This window comes from Terrapene carolina, unplaced genomic scaffold (assembly GCF_002925995.2).
Source record: "Terrapene carolina triunguis isolate 2854851 unplaced genomic scaffold, T_m_triunguis-2.0 Scaffold58, whole genome shotgun sequence".
Classification (NCBI taxonomy): Eukaryota; Metazoa; Chordata; order Testudines; family Emydidae; genus Terrapene; species Terrapene triunguis.
The window spans coordinates 38,151,809-38,169,286 of record NW_020664409.1 but is presented as its reverse complement, the minus strand read 5'-3'; the positions used below and the strand labels follow the sequence as shown (position 1 = coordinate 38,169,286).

At 39.1% G+C, this 17,478-nt stretch overlaps 1 protein-coding gene across 1 annotated transcript in view; it reads left to right on the top strand.

Annotated features, from left to right (window-relative positions):
- CDH2 (cadherin 2) overlaps positions 1-17,478 on the top strand; it is a 196,338-nt gene that overhangs the window by 141,916 nt on the left and 36,944 nt on the right. The window contains exons 4-10 of the mRNA XM_026661747.1: positions 1,010-1,156; positions 3,371-3,526; positions 5,532-5,676; positions 7,387-7,559; positions 12,858-12,995; positions 13,761-13,946; positions 15,802-16,058. Of these exons, the coding sequence (XP_026517532.1) occupies positions 1,010-1,156; positions 3,371-3,526; positions 5,532-5,676; positions 7,387-7,559; positions 12,858-12,995; positions 13,761-13,946; positions 15,802-16,058 (1,202 nt within the window). The remainder of the gene's footprint in view (positions 1-1,009; positions 1,157-3,370; positions 3,527-5,531; positions 5,677-7,386; positions 7,560-12,857; positions 12,996-13,760; positions 13,947-15,801; positions 16,059-17,478) is intronic.

Below are 17,478 nucleotides of genomic sequence, written 5' to 3'. Positions count from 1 at the left end.
TGAGACCCTCTGCCCTCGCTGGGTTTCAGACCCGGGGCTCCAACCCAAGCCCGAATGTCTACACTGTTATTTTTAGCCCCACAGCCCAAGCCCCGCAACCACAAGCCAATTGACTCTGGCTCTGAGACTCAGCATCATGGGTTTTTCTTTACAGTGTAGCCTTACTAAATTGGGGCTACTCACTTGTAAGGTACTACTCAAAGGGAGTGAGGGTAGCAGAAACTGGCCTTCAGTTTGCACCTGCGGTTTTTAGCCTCCGACACATTTACTTGATTAAAAATAACTTTTTTCCCCAAAGTAACCGAAGAATGTATTTTGGGCTTTTTTCCCTACCCAGAGTAACATGTCTGCATGCACATGTGCATCACGAGCTAAATGCTGAAATAACTGCAGATGTAGAGAGGAATATAAAGGCAATGTTGACACCCAGCAGAGATTAATGCCCACTGTGCAAAGTGGGTCATCTACAACATCCATCATGGGTGACATAGGTTTAAAATAATTACAGCATTAATTCTATGGGATTTAATAAGGTCATAAATATTTCAGACATTCCTTACCAGTATGTATTAAACTTCTCTTGGAACTCAAATTATAATTTAGCACACCCAGATCTAAATTTAATATACAGCTTCCCATTACCTGAACTGTAGTTCCAATTAATGAGATTATATACATATAAAGGCATCCTATTAAAATTCTGCACAATATTAACTACTATCCAACTGGAATATAGAAAGTGCAAAGTAGTTTACACAGCAGTACCGGGTAATAAATTGCTTATAATTCCATTTGACCTCCAAGTGGCATGCTGGAAAATGAAGGAATTGCTACTATTTCATAGGAAAAATGTAATAATATTGCTTATTTCCATATTGTACTGTGAACCCAATAAATAGCTTCATAAACATGTAATGAAGAGTGCGTCTCAGGCAGTCATGTAATGGTATGAAAACGATTCTTCAATATACACATTTTTACCAATTGTCATTCTAATGTCTGTTTTAAGGACCAAAAGAAAATTGAAGAAATAGTATTTCCACGGCAACAATATAAGCCCAGCAGTCATCTGCAGAGACAGAAGAGAGACTGGGTCATCCCTCCAATCAACTTACCAGAAAACTCTAGAGGGCCTTTTCCTCAGGAATTAGTTAGGGTAAGGTAATTAACAACCAAGAAGGCAGAGGTGTGATTTCAGAATTCCTTGGAAGTGAACTTCCTGTGTCATTGATAGTCTTTCTGCTTATCAAAGATTAAAGGACCAAATTCTGCTGTTACATCTATACATAAGATATTGGGCCAAATTCTGTGGTCTGCCAAGATCTCTTTGTTCTTCTTACATTGAATTACAATGAATTTAAATCAGACAGCAATTGCCCTGAAGTAGGGGGAACCTCTACTGGTGCAAAAGGTGGCAGTTGTGACTCAGCCAACTCTGCTGCGTCCTGCACTGGAACTCCCCACTTGCGTGTTTGTGTATGTGTTTGTTGTGGGGGGCGGAGAGAGATAGGCATATCAGAGGAGGGGAACAAGGCAAAGGGACATGGCTGATTGAGGTTACACTGCCTGTTGTGCAGGAATGTACAGCAAGTAGGTGTCTATTACCAGGCATTCCTGCACAAGATGCAGGGGGATTAGGGTGGAGGTGTTCCATTAGTGTTGCCCGCACAGTCAATTTACCAAAAGTTGTGTGTGTTTGTGTGGGTAACAGATGTGAACATGGCTCTACCCTGTCTATGCACTTGCAAGTGACTTTCTTAAAGGTGTAGCAAAGGCTACCAGTGAACATACTGTACAATCAATTTCTACTTTATTTGTTAGCCAAGAACTCAGCTAAAAGTTCAGTATTTCCCCTGCAGTAACCATGCGACCACAAGCACCTAAATGGTTGCAATACTATTGAGTACAGTAACTCCTCACTTAACATCCTCCGCTTAACGTTGTTTCGAAGTTACGTCGCTGCTCCATTAGGGAACATACTCATTTAAAGTTGTGCAATGCTCCCTTATAACATTGTTTGACTGACTTTACAAGGGAGCATTGCACAAGTTCCTCTTCTACGCCTCCTCCCCCTCCCTTCCTCCCTCCCTCCCAGCGTTTCACCCCAGTGCTTAGGACTTTCTGGGAGGGAGGGAGGGAGCGAGCGAGCAGGGAAGCTGCCCCTCCCTTCCCCCCCGGCAGGCAGGGCCACCCGGAATGCAGGGGCTTTAGGGGCTGCAGGGCCCTGGGCTAAGGGGGCTCCGGGGCCCTGGCCTGCAGCTCTAAAGCCCCTTTCGGAATATGGTCCTGAAAGCACATGCCGGAGGACTCAGGAGGAGCAGGGGCAGCCGTGCAGCCAGCGGCCAGAGAGAAGCGGCGCTTTCCCCTTCAAAGTGCCACTTCTCTCCGTCCAGCTTTGAAGGGAAAGCGCCGCTTCTCTCCGGCCGCTGGCTGCGCATCTGCCCCTGCTCCTCCTGAGTCCTCCGGCCCGTGTTCACAGGGCCGCGTTCCCAAAGGGGCTTTAGAGCTGCAGGCCAGGGCCCCGGGGCCCCCTTAGCCCAGGCCCCTAAAGCCCCTTCGTTCCGGGTGGCCCTGCCTGTCCGGGGGGGTGAGGGGGCAGTTTCCAGAATCGCAGCTCCCAGAATTGCTGCCCCAGCACTGAGCCTCCTCCCGCACCCCCACCCTGAGCGCCCTCCAACACCCTAATTCCCTCCCAAACCCCGCACCCCCAGCCCTGAGCCCCAGGGCTAAGCCAGGGGCACCTCCCCTCCACAGTACAGTACAGTACTATACAGTATATAATGCCTTTTGTCTGCCCCCAAACAAATTTCTTGGAACCTAACCCCCTGCGTTTACATTAAATCTTATGGGAAAATTGGATTCGTTTAACATCGTTTCACTTAAAGTTGCATTTTTCAGGAACATAACTACAACGTTAAGTGAGGAGTTACTGTATTATAAAAGAAATGCAGAATGCTGAACATGGGTCTTAAAAGGTAAATGAAAGAGACTGTCTTACAGTATATTTTAGTGTTCACAAATCTTGTGTACTGTTTTAGGAGCTAAGCAATACATTTAAGGATAAGAGTATTTAATTATTTTTAGTAATATAATTCATCCCATTGTGTAAAAAGTAAAGATTTATAAGAAGGGGCACTTTACATGAAAAATTTTTCTGAAAAATTCAGTGACTGATTTTCTGTCAATGTATTATACTATTGAAAAGCCCAAACATTGTAGTAGTGTTCATGTCTCTGCCATTGTTTTCTTGTAAATATAATTTCAGCCTAAATATTATGTTAAAAATGAATGCCAATCTACTGTTCTTCACTCTCAGTTCCAATTTCTTGTTCTGTTTAACTAACATAAACCTCATCTTCTTGACATTTAGATTAGGTCTGATCGTGATAAAAGTCTTTCACTGAGGTACAGTGTTACTGGACCAGGAGCTGACCAACCTCCAACTGGAATCTTCATCATCAATCCCATCTCAGGTCAACTGTCAGTGACGAAACCTTTAGATCGGGAACAGATAGCTTCCTTTCATGTAAGATTTTAATTTACCATAACCAGATTATCAAATCAAAGATTAACATCTGCTTCAAATTTGATTTGTGCATCTGGCACAGTTTTCTACAAGATGTGATTTAAAGAGTTTATACTGGATTGGAATTTATATTTATTCTACTTATTATACATAATACAGGGAACTCCTAGCATGTTGAAACAGCTTAACAAATGTGAGTTAGTGTATTTAGTTAATTAAAGAAGGCTGAAATGTGAATGCTGTAGTTTATTTTTCTGATTTATACCATTGATTACAAATTCCACCATATTGTTTGTTTGACAGAAGTTTATTTTTAATATAACACCCTAACTTGGGCATAATTATACTGGAATTGCAGCAGCTAAAATTTGAGAAATGGATGGGAAGAAAAACTACCAGGTTTCATTTTCAGGGCAAATCTAAGCATTTTAATGGAATTATAATTGTAAATTAGATCTCTCTGTTTATAAAAGCTATGTTCTTTGCTCTAGAGAAATTGCAAAGTAGACCAAATATTTCGGCAGCACTAGTAGGAAAAAAAAAATTGGTTGCAAAGCAGGAAACCAAGGTTTGACCTGAAATGGCCCCCACTTGAAACAATAGGGAAGAGAGACAGTTCCTGGAGATAATTTCCAGAGTAGAATAGTTTTAGTGCACAATTTGTTGGCCCATCTGAGGAGCAAGTATAATCCTACTTTCTGTACAGAGGATTTAGCAGTTGCTCTTCATAGATGGAGTTTGACCATGTTAGGGTGCAGCAGCTCTAGAATTCATGGGATTTTACCAAGAATTTGGATTAACGAATACAATTTGTTTTAGCTCTTTCCCTTTCAGTTCCAGTTTAAGTAATAGCGACTAAGGAATTTTCTGACAACCTCTAAGACCATTTCCAGAACATGGTAGATTAATCTCACCCCCTGCCTCCTATAACTGTGTCAAAACGACTTCTGAGCTACATTGACAAGTTTTTACCTCCCAGATCTCCAATTTAGGATACATCTACACTACAGCATTTACAGCGGCAGAGCTGCACCAAGGCAGCTATGCCGCTGTAATGCTTACGGTGGAGACACTCTAAGCCAACAAGAGAGATTTCTCCTGTTTGGTTTAATAACTCCTGCCTCTGCGAGAGGTGGTAGTTATTTCGGCGGGAGAAGCTCTTCCACAACGTAACACTTTCTATATCAGCTTCTTTAAGGTGTCTCAAATAGGGCAACCAAATGCCACTTTGGAAAATTTAGGCATAAACTTTAGATCTTGAATTTTCAGTTGTTTAGTGAGAACAATTTTTGCCATACCCTGCCAGCAAAACAAAATAGAAATACACAATTAGTCTTTTTCTTTTTTAGGCTTTAAATGAAGAATATTGTCTAGAATCCTATCTTTCCTTTGAATTATTCTTACAATACAGTTTCCATAATACCATTTCAAAATTTACAAAAATGAAGCAATATTAATTTCAGATGGATTACCAACAAAAATTTTCTGATGAAGGACAGAAGACCTCCATATGGATAGTGCAGGATTGGGTGTTCCTGAAGACTTTCCACTGGCAATCAGGGTTAAGAAGTACAAAAAGCCTATAAAACATTAGGTAGTATTATTATTCCAAAAGTAATTTGGAGTCCGTAAATTAGGCTGATGGGAGTCTGAAACCTGCCCCACAGAAATCTGTCCCCTCTGGGTGTACTATTCAGATATTTTTTTCTTTCTCAACTGAAGAAATTTCCAGAAGGAAAAAAGGCCTTCAAAAATAGAAAGAAAAAACAAAGAAATTGATATCCTTCGTTAAATGTAAAGGGCTCAGTTCTGCCCTCAGTTACACATGTGTTATGCCCATTGAACTCCGTCTACAAAGGCTCCCTCAATAAACTGAAAATTTAAGTCATCAAGATACTGAAATAAATCAGGCTAAAATGGTTAGTGTAAGATTTCCTGTCTGTGCTAATGTCCATGTATGTTCATATGTTTTGCAAACTCACACAATTCCCAATGGCTTTTGCAGCTGAGAGCACATGCAGTGGATGTAAATGGAAACCAGGTGGAGAATCCTATTGACATTGTCATTAATGTTATTGACATGAATGACAATAGGCCTGAGTTCTTACACCAAGTCTGGAATGGGACAGTGCCTGAAGGATCAAAGCCAGGTAAAATATAGCAGGTTTTCTGTGTGAAAATAGATGGGTTTTTTAGTTTTGGAGAAAAATACATTTAGAAGTCGTAACATTTTTGAAAGGTGCAATCAACAAAAATTTCAGGAAGCTAGATTGCCACTACCCTTAATTTTTAATTTACATTTTTGCAAGCTAAAAATTAATTTAAAAGAAAGACTTCATTACACATGTTAGGGAATGAGTAAGGGACAATGCAGAGAGAAGGAAAATGGGGAAGGACTACTCTATTTGGACAGCACCCAAATATTTATATTATGGCAGCACCCATGCAAGATAGTCACCTGAAAAATAAAGGAGGCCAAACAGTTGTTTTATAACTTTGAGGATTAGCTTGTTTCTAGACAACTGATTAGTGACCTTTTAATATCCCTCTTCCTGTAAAATATCTCTCTCCCCTGACTAGTCAGTTTTTGAATAAAAAGAACACTGGGGGATTAAAAATAAAAACTAAAAGAAGTCGAATAGATTTACAGTAATGATACCATATACGGTTGTGGAACAAATTTTTCTCTGCTTATCCTGTGGCAATTTGGGGTATTTGTACATTCATGTGTTGTACTCTAGCAACCTACTTGAGTGTCCTTTTCAAATGAAGCAAGAAACCAATGCCCCAATGTCTAGAAAAGACAATGTCAACATTTTAAAAACAAAAGTTTTACAATAGCTTCCTTGTTAGAAAGGAAATGCCATGTAATATCCCTGGAGAGTCTATATAATTATATATACATTTTAAGCCCATTCTCTGTTTTATATATAAAATAAATACACCTAATATAGTATATATTACATAATAGATTATGTGATCTGTATGATACAATTTATTTAGGCCAAGGCTGACAAAAATGAGAGTCTAAAATTAGCGTCTATATCTATATACAGATGCAATCATGCAGTTGACAGTGCACAAGTGCAACAGTACAGTCCATGCCATTAATTGCAGGATTGGAGCCTATATATAGTCCTGGATGTGAATCTCAGTAATTCTGGGGAAGTTTGGATTTAGAACCAAACTGTTCAACTTAGGACTTTCTCCAGAATCAAATAATGTATCTGAACCGCCCTCAAAATTGGAATAAGTTCAGATTTACATCTAGATGCAAATTTTGTGTCAGAAGCCATTTTCTTAGCAGTGCAACAAGGAATTTTTAGGACAAATGACATGTTCCTTCAGTTTCTCTCAAGACATATTATGCCAAGTTCAAGTGCCAAGAACCACCATGATTTTAAACAGTCAGGATTGCAAAGGGAAAGAAATAGTATCTAGAAAAGCGTTGATTTTCATACACAATTAACACATGCGGCACATTTTAAAATTAAACATGTTTTGATTATCAAATGTTTCATTTGGCCCAGCGATTGAGCCTGCTATTTAAACTTTGGAAGCTTCATTGTTAATTAAATGTGTTTATGGCAGAATTGCAGGGTTTGATTGCCTGTGGAGCTTTTTCAGTAATAAGCAAGTTTGATACTTTATAAACACTAGTGTTGTTATCTTCTGTTATGTATCTTAATTGCTTCATTAATCCCGGGACTCAGGCCTACTCAGTTTCCTTTGGGTAAGAGAAAGAATGTGTAATGTTTATCAAAAGAAGTAAACGTTTTGACCATTTTTATGCTTGTAAGTGACCTTTTGTAATTCAAGTAAACTGTTTATTTAACACTAATTATGTATTGTGCTGTTAGGAACCTATGTGATGACTGTTACTGCTATTGATGCTGATGATCCTAATGCACTGAATGGGATGCTGAGATACAGAATCTTGTCACAGGCCCCAAGCACCCCCTCACCGAACATGTTTACAATCAACAATGAAACTGGTGACATTATCACAGTGGCAGCTGGACTTGATAGAGAGGTAAGGCGGGCCTGAATTTTATAGGTTGTGTTTTAAATGCTGTCCATTTTTGTGCGTATGTAAAATAGTTTGTAGGTAATTTACACATTTTTTTCAAATGTAATTTTTTCCCCCTTGCACAGCACTGCCTAACCAGTACTCCCTTAGAGCTGGCCAGCCCCAAGATTTGAAAACTTGGATTTTGACAAATATCCTAGGGGTAAATGATAATTAAAGCTTTGTTTTGCATAGAATGTAAAGCATCTGGTCTCACTCACATTCACTGGAGTTAGCTCAGAAAGAGGAAGGGGTCTTGGAGAGAAGGAGTAAGGAAGGTGGGGGTCTTGCCATGGATATGGTTGCGGGGAGAGGATGAGATGGGATGGCCTGGAGGTGAGTTTACTTCAGTCTAGAAACAGACTCATCCTGCGGTTTCCAGCAAACGTCCTTACTGTATTGTTGGATAAAAAACACTGTCCGCGCCATTTACTGAGCTTAACTAGTTTAAAGGTTTAATAAGAAAATTTTAGGATAAGATTTTACCACCTTAATTAAGCATAAAACATAAGTAAAGTAGATGAGCAGGATAGTGTAGTGATGAATTACCCAGTCCTTGGGCACAGGTAGGCTGTTTCTGTCTTTATTAAATTCATGCTGGTCCAATCTGGTGTATGTCCTGTGTTGCTTCACGCACACACAAACATACACACACACCTGCCTTTGTTAAACACACATTTTTTGTACTTTGTCTCGTAACAGCACACAATTTCAAATTATTAAAATTGCCTCATTTATAAACATTCCATTCTAAATATATTTTCTAATACATTTTTACTTTATTCTGCTACAACTCTAATTGGTACTGTCTTTTTTATTTTTTTTTATTTTTTAAACCATTGCTTTTATGTATTCATTATTTTTTACAACAGTTGTCTTATTGTTACTTATCTGTTTCTTGTAGCCTTGGAGTGGTTGGCTAGTTCTGTCCAGTCATTATCCATTTTCCCTAGTCTGTCTTGCTAGGGGGATTAGGGCCTGGCTGATAAATTAGTCATTGTTTGCCCTGTCCTCTACATAGACCAAGAATCCACTGTCGATAAGACAAAAACTGACTTTCAGATTTTTTTTTTTTACAGCCTTTGAAAGCTGTATCAATAAGACACATACAGAAAGCAGAAAAGTTCCCTTTTGCATTTTCTTGTAAAAATATACATTTACTTCTTTAACGTTATTTAATATATATTTATTTAACACAGTTCATTTTACATTTCTTTGCACATAACTCAAAACTTTTTGTGAACTGTCCTGTAACCTGTATTTTAGTGTTAATTAATTTACACAACCGTGATGTAATTGCTCACCCTTCACAGACATGCTTGCCAGCTTGCATTTGTTGAATTAAAAATCACACACAGTGAATGCTGTGGCAGAACAGTGCTGACAAGGACAGCCGGAGCTAGCTGTGACTCAGAAGTGGCAGTAGTTCCTCAGGAGAGAGGCTGCATCCTCCTCCTGCTCAGCTCCTCAGGAAAAGAGGGGGATGGGAAATAGAGCCTTTCTCCTGGCTTATGATCAGGAGCTCCACATGAAGAGGAAGGATCTAACCTTCCTTCCATTCCTGGACTGCACTAGTGGCATGTAGGATAAATCTTCGGGCACTCAGATTGATGGAGGATTCGTTGAGGGTTTCTAATGCCATCTAAAGCCTAAACTTTTTGAGCAGAATAAACAGAAAAAATATTACTACTTTTTATATTTTGAAAGCATAATTAAAATGAGTACATCAGGATTAATAATGAATAGGGGAAATGGTATTCTTAGTCAGTTGTTCTGAGCCCAGGACTGGTATCCAAGAACTTCTGAATTCTTCTAATTCTGTCTCTAACAATAATTCCTCCATGTGGCGTTGGAAAAGTCACTTAAATTCACTTGATGTTGCCCTTTAAACTAAAAGAAAGGTTTGGGTTTTCATCTACCTCCGGTTTTGGAGCCCTGGGATCTTCTTTGACATGTGTACTTTCAGAAGGACTTACAGTCTGTATAAATGATATCTCTGTCTTCTACTACATAGCAACTAGCAGTACCTGATTTACCACAGAAGAAATCAGCTGCCACATCAGGACTTCCCTGTAGACCCTCAAACTAACAGTAAAAGAGACATTCCACCACAGTAGTTTGCCATTAATTCTACTCACTGATCACTTTACTGATGTCCAAATGAATAATTGTTTGTAAAAGATGTTGGAAAAAATAAGTGCTTTTGACATCTTTTTTTGAATATTGTTGTATTAAAGTGCCTGAGAAATACTCATTTAAAATTCTAAACTAGACAAAAATAAGATAAAGGCATTTTTAATCCATAATAGACTAAAGCAACATTAGTATATTTCCAGATGATGGGAGCCAATGGTATGCACATTTGGAAATTTAGGAGCAAATTGTGACTGCTCTAAAACAACTGCCCTGGAGTGGAGAGGATATAGAGTGTCCCTCCCAGGCAGAGGCAGCCATCAGTTGGTTGCTTCAATAAAGGAGATCATGTTGAAGAAGCCAGATAGTTTGCAGTTCTAATAGTGCTGTTAGAGGGATCTGTCTCAGGAGGCCAAGTACTCATTCACTAGCCAGATGCTCTAACCCGGAGTGGGGAAGTGCATACTGCACTGTTACAGGAGCTGCCAGTGCCAGTGAAGGTGCTAGGCTGCACCTGGATAATGTTCTATCATTTCATGTCTACCCCGGCTTGTTCCCCTTGTAAGAGCTTTAATTTGGCCCGTAGAACATTGGACATATACCTGTTCTTTGCAAAAGTCTAAACTATGTAGGCCAGATCCTTTAGCCCTGTTTATAGAGTAGTAAGGGGCATGTTAGCTCTAGGTAGCTTGATGAACCAGCTGAATATCAAGCTGACCCATGGTATGGAGAGTTGGGCCTGGTGTATAAAAGGGGAAATGAGGGAACCCACACTCACTTCCCAGGTGAAAGTTAACTACAAGATGGATTACCTACATTATTGGAAAAACCCCTGTGTAGGAACTGTTTGCACTACAGCAGCACTGCTGCCACACCAGAGCTGTGCCGCTGTAGCCACTGTAGTGTAGACATAACCAATGATTCTTACCTTGTGTCTGAGGTTAGGTAGGTGGAGTGCTCTTTTCTCTTACTGCCTGCCTGGGGTGGGAGTGGAAAGATTTCAGCCAGTGGGACTGTTTTCTCTCCCTACCTGACAGTTCTTTTTCAGGGGTGTTGCTGTGAAGTTCCTACAGAGGCTAAAGCATGCTGGGCTGTTCCTTTCTTGTGCATGCCCAATGCCTCCCAACAATCTCATCCCGAGTAGTTCATCTTTCACACATGAGGGTCAGACTAAGAAGAATATTTAGATTGCATGCTTATTGGGTTGGGACCCTATGTTTGCTTGATATGTGGAGTGCGCGTCAAAAAATAAATAATGAGAAGATTCTGGAAAAGAGGAGGACTTGGGTAGCCATGTAATCCTAACACAATTCTCTAGCGCTTCAGGACTTATGACTTCAGAGCCAAAGACGGGTCATAGAGCTCCTGCTATCTTTCTGCCACAGAAGAATCTGGGCCCAGGATTTGGCCTGATATTTTTATGTTATGTTTATTGTTTCACAATAAGCAATGCACAGTTGTTCCATAGCATAAATGTAACAAATGTATTCCTTTGATTCTTTCATCACTACTTGTCTTGTTTATGTGTCATGAACAAACCCTTAAGAGGATTTTTTTACTTGTATTTTCTTGAAGCAGAATCAGTTTTATATATAAACAGTATTGTTTTATAAAGAATGACTTACCCCCACTGTCCAGGCCCTGTATAGAAAAAGATGGAAGTACATGCTTTAGGGACTTAAACATGCACTTACATGCTTCCCTAAATAGGGATGGTTTCGTGAATTGGAGCCTGGATCTTTTGCATGTGAAAGTCAGGTGCAAGTGTGCATACTCTTATAAGTGTACACACTTTTAAAAACGTAGGCCACTATGTATATGATAATATCAATCCAAGATTTGAAAGCAAATGAGAAATTTTAATTGAATGGATCCTTGTTAGTTTTCTTAAAAGTAATTATTTTGTGGGGGAGGGTTAACTCAAAGATTTCTGTCTTGTAACTTATCTTGTGAAATAATCAGTTGCATACCTCCAATTTACAAGCAATCAGAATGTGTGGGGGAGAGGATGTGGTTTTGTAGGAAATAAAAAAAACGTTGCTTTTCTTTAAGTATCCTTATTTTGACAGAAAAAATTTTCTTTAGCTGTCTCCATAAACCATTCATGAAAGTAACATTTCAGAGTAATAACAAATGCTCATGTCATTGCCAGTTTTCTGCTGGAGGAAGAACTGAATTTCATGCCATAGTATCATCCCACCAAGCTAGGGATTGCTAAAGCTGAAGTTGAATTGGTAATGAAGTGTAAAAAAACCCCTTTATTTACATTTCACAATAGAAATGTACAGAAAATCTTCATAATTTGTTAAAAAAAATCTTATAAATTCAGTAGTAAGGTCTAGCTGGTTTTGAGATCTAATCTGTCAGGCAATTCTTTTTCATAGAGCTAACACTGAGCCTCAGAAAGACCTGGCATACTTCCAGCAATGATTTAAGAATACAGATTCTCTGTACTGTGTGCTGTTTTTAACAACACATAAAGCAACCGGCACTGGCAAATTGGGAGAAGGAAGGGAATATCTTGTTTGGAATGTTTAACATTTATAGAAATAATCAGGGACGGAGGAAAGGGGGTGTTCCAGTTACTTTACTAGTTTCTGTTAGCCTTGACAGCTCCAGTTTCCATAGTGATATCAAGAATTTGCAGCTACATTCTAATACTTAGGCTTTGCTACAATAAAGCCTTGGCAGTTGTAGTCATTTGGACAAAAATATTCCCTGGCTCAGATCTCATAAAACCCTTTAGGATTTACTACTTATTTAGGTTGAACTACTATACTTTTTTTCCATTTAAAACAAAACAAAAAGTTTAGTCAAAATTCTACCTCTGTGGTAATAACAGTAACTTGTATAAAGTTCTTTCATTATTCATAGTAAGAGCATATCATGCAAGCCTCCCCAATCACAAGTGATGTATGAAAAATGCAGGCAGTTTAATATATTTAGATGCAAACCACTGCTGTACTTCTGGTGATGTAAACTTTGCTTCAGTCATTTCAACTGATGTTAACTGGAATAAACAGTATGATAGGCTCTTTGCGTAATAAAGCACAATTTATGGAACACCTGCTGTCCTACTGGAATGTTGTTTTTGTCTATAACTTATGTTGGTGTCATTTTGTGTTTTAGAAAGTACAGCAGTATACATTAATAATTCAAGCTACGGACATGGAAGGAAACCCAACATATGGTCTTTCAAACACAGCAACTGCTGTCATCACAGTGACAGATGTCAATGACAATCCTCCAGAGTTCACTGCTATGACTGTAAGTACAGGACAGAAGTAAATGAAGGGTATGAATGTTTATGGCCATTATTAAGGAATTTTTCACATTATATATATATATATATATATATATATATATATGTGAATTGAAAATATTTGTTACTTATCTAATAGCCTGCTGTGTTGCAAGGATTTAACCAAGAGGAGAATCTGTCCCTTAGGACATACCATACTTAATCCAAAACACAGTATTTAGCTAAGGAATCAACCCCCTCATTTTCTAGGTGGTTTCAGATAGGTTTTAGTTTGCTAGCTCACATTACTGTTTGATAATGGTAGACTGCCAGGTGGTGTTCTCCTTTATTAAAGTATTTGTCAGATTTTTTTTTTTAAATAAATGGATCACAGAGAATTTTGATTAAATTGACTAAAGCAAGACATCAGGAATCCTCACAGGTTTTCAATCCTCAGGTGATATAAATTGTCATAGCTCCATTGAAGACAATTTACACCTCTTAGTATACAATTGAACTAAGATGAATACCAGTTTCTGTGCTCTGATGAGTATTTCATGATGCTATTATACACTGATATATATATATAAGAATATAAGAACGGCCATACTGGATCAGACCAAAGGCCCATCTAGCCCAGTATCCTGTCTTCCGACAGTGGCCAATGCCAGATGCCCCAGAGGGAATGAACAGAACAGGTAATCATCAAGTGCTCCATCCCCTGTCGCCCATTCCCAGCTTCTGGCAAACAGAATTTTAAATCTGTAAAAATGTATGCTTTTTTGTTGTAGTTCTATGGCGAGGTACCTGAAAATAGAGTGGACGTCATAGTAGCTAATCTAACTGTAACTGATAAGGATCAGCCACACACTCCTGCCTGGAACGCAATATACCGAATGACTGGTGGAGATCCTACAGGCCGATTTACTATTCGGACTGATCCAAATAGTAATGATGGGTTGGTAACTGTTGTGAAGGTAAGTGATATCCACAACTCATTGAATTAAGCAGAGACAGATAAGTAGGAGAGCACGGAGAATAAGTATCTCCCTGCTGTTTAATCCTGAGGCCAGTGCGAATTTTGAAATTAAAATTAATGTGCACCATGCTTGTTCTGAAAGTAACTTGTTCACCTTTTGAATGGTCCTCCTACTTACATTATCATGAACAATCTAAAATACCAATTCTGAAAATCAGGTTAGCTAGCTTTTAAATAGACTCATAGACTTTAAGGTCAGAAGGGACCATTATGATCATCTAGTCCGACCTCCTGCATAATGCAGGCCACAGAATCTCACCCACCCACTCCTGTAACAAACCCCTAACCTATGTCTGAGTTATTGAAGTCCTCAAATCGTGGTTTAAAGGCCTCAAGGTGCAGAGAATCCTCCAGCAAGTGACCCATGCCCCATGCTGCAGAGGAAGGCGAAAAACCAATATGCCCTGGAGGAAAATTCCTTCCCGACCCCAAATATGGTGATCAGTTAAACCCTGAGCATGTGGGCAAGACTCACCAGCCAGCAGATTAGAAAACCTTTATTTCCCATTAGGCAGCTGACGACACAAAATAGCCAATCAGGATGATATTAGAGGGGAAGGAGAGTGGTATTAGTGATGGTAGGAAGCTACTTTTCAACAGGCTTCTAAAGGACGATGCTATTTTTAAAACCTCATTCAAAACCCTTGTATGGAGCAGGTTCTTCATCTTCATTCACCAGCCAAAAAAGTCCTGGACTGAAGGAATGACTTGTTTTTTAAGTTATGATAAAAAGGCAGTACTACAATTTGAATCTGTCAAGAAGTAGGCCCCTTTCCTCTCATCTGTCTGATAAGTGTCCGGACTCTTAGTTTGTCTGGTTCATTTTTGGATCCATCCACTCAAGTGGGTGACAGGATATGAAATCCAGCACTCAGGCTTGAAATGCCTGTGTTCCAGTCTGGGATATGGTGGAATTATTTATTTATTTATTTGGTTATCCTTCAGTACCTTGGGGGGTGGGAAATCTGTGGCTTTATACAGCAATCTAGGCTACATTGCATGCTTGTTGTTTTTTTCCCCACAAGTCCCTATGCTGTATAATTGTCATTTCTCGAGAGATACCAGTTATGTTTGATTCTGCTGACAAGACACACTTGACTGCCTGTGTGCCTTGTATTTAGGAACGTATTAATCCATTTCAGATCTATTGACAGTTAGAAATTTGAAACCTCTGAAAGAGCAAACAAAATGATACTCAAATCAAACCAGTATAAAGAGAATCAAATAAAATTCCCAAGGGCATAATCTGCTTGAAATATTTCAAATTAAATTATTTTTTTAAACTGACAGTAGAGAGGCAAAAAAGTAAATCTAGATAAATAAATGTCATTCTGAGAAAACCCCCCAGAAAAGTTGTAAGCACCGATTAGGACTAATTTGGCTTAAGGACTCTTGAGGGGGCAGAAGTTGGCAGGAGATTCTACACCAGCCACAGTGAAAAAGGAACACGCTCCTTGAGGTACAAGCAGTGGCTGAACCCACTAAGCAGGGGTCAGATAAGCTATCATTGCCCCTTGAATCCCTTTGCCTACTGATGTTCCTAGCTGCCCTTGGCACTAGAAGAGCTGCTGCAGAAATTGTCCTGAAGTGCTACAGAATTCCATAGTCCAGAAAAACATATAGAAACTTTATATGTTCTGGTTTTGCAGTAGTTCTCTTTTGTTTAGGCTCTGTGTTCATCTAGCTCAATATAAGCATTATAAAAGAGAAGAACTTTTAAAGTAATTTTTTGTTTGCATGCCAGTCACTACTATGAACAACTGCTAATATTTTCCCCCTTTTGTTTTTGCCAGCCAATTGACTTTGAGACCAATAGGATGTTTGTACTTACTGTAGTTGCGGAAAATCAAGGGCCTTTGGCCAAGGGAATTCAGCAACCTCCTCAGTCAACAGCAACTGTATCAATTACCGTCATTGATGTGAATGAGAGTCCATATTTTGTCCCAAACCCTAAGCTTATACGGCAGGAGGAAGGGCTTCTTGCTGGTAACATGTTAACTACTTTCACCGCTCAGGACCCAGATCGTTACATGCAGCAAACTGCTCTAAGGTATGGTGTAAAGCACATTCCTGTCTTATCCCATGCTGTTAATCTCAAAATTGGGCCTAACCCCCCAGCCCTCTGCACAGGCTCTGAAGACTTGAAACAGAATACAGAATGTTGTGTTTCTCTTTGGGGTTGGCCATGAAGTGAAGAGCCCATGTACAATTTCTCTGTTTACTACAGCACCCCAGAGAGGGAATTATGGGTGGACTGCAAATAAGTCTGCATCTAGTGCAGATCTGCAGGTACAGCAAACTATGGCATCTTCTTCTGCTCATAGGGCTCAAATTCATCAAGGTACCTAAACACATACGGAACTTTAAGCATATGGGCTGTCTCAGTGAATTGAGTCGGGCTTAAATTTATGCTCATGCTGATGTACCTTGCTGATCAGGGTCGTAGGCTGTGATTGCTGTGGCTCAACTTTATGGCTGCCCTGCATCAGATCAGGATTCATTATCCCATCCCCAACAACTGTGGAATTCATGCAGGCAAAAAAATCTCTCATTTGTGCTTTCCTTGTAAAATGAGACTTCATATAATTTTACTTTTTCTGTATTATTTAGGGCTGGTCTACACTAGAAAATTATATCGACCCAACTATGTTGCTCAGAGTGTGAAAAATCCACACCTCTAAGCGATGTAGTTAAGATGACCTAGTTCCCTGTAGACAGAGCTAGGTCAACACAAGAATCCTTCCATCAACTAACTACTGCCTCTTGGGGAGGTGGATTTACTAGAGTGACGGGAGAAGTAAGCAGCTATGCCACTGTTGCGTTTTAAATGTAGACATAGCCTTAGTTAATTAGTTGTTATTGCTGACATTTGCTCATTTTGGGCCATAAAAGTCATATATAGGTCTATAACTTTGTAGCCTAGTACTGTTGTTTTTATTTTAAATATCACATGAACTAAGATAGTTTGTAATTTATTTAAACTAATAATTGATACAATGACAACTTCTTATAAGGAAGGGTGGTTTTGAATGACCCTATTCCTTCAAATCAGAATCAGAGAGTACAGTAAAACTAGTTGGATACACTGAGGTATCTATAGAAAACCAATGATTTATTGTCATCAACTGGGACTGAAAGATCTTAAAATAATAGGGTCACTTCTGTCAAATCAGAATATGTCTACTATCTCCTCCCTCTCTTTGCACATGTACGCACGCCTGGTTAACAGAATTGAGAAGGCCGCATAAATGGCTCTCATGCTATAACTCAAGTAGGAGTTCCTATTAAAATACTTTAATCATGGCTGAATGTGAAATCTGCATTCTTGTAGTGAATAAGTCATATGCAACTTAAGAAAATTGTGCATTTTACTAATTTAAGACGTGTATGTTCACATTTCAGACAGTTGTATATAACTGATGTAAAATAGTTATGTAACAGCTTACTTACGTGTCAAGGCTTTTAAAAAC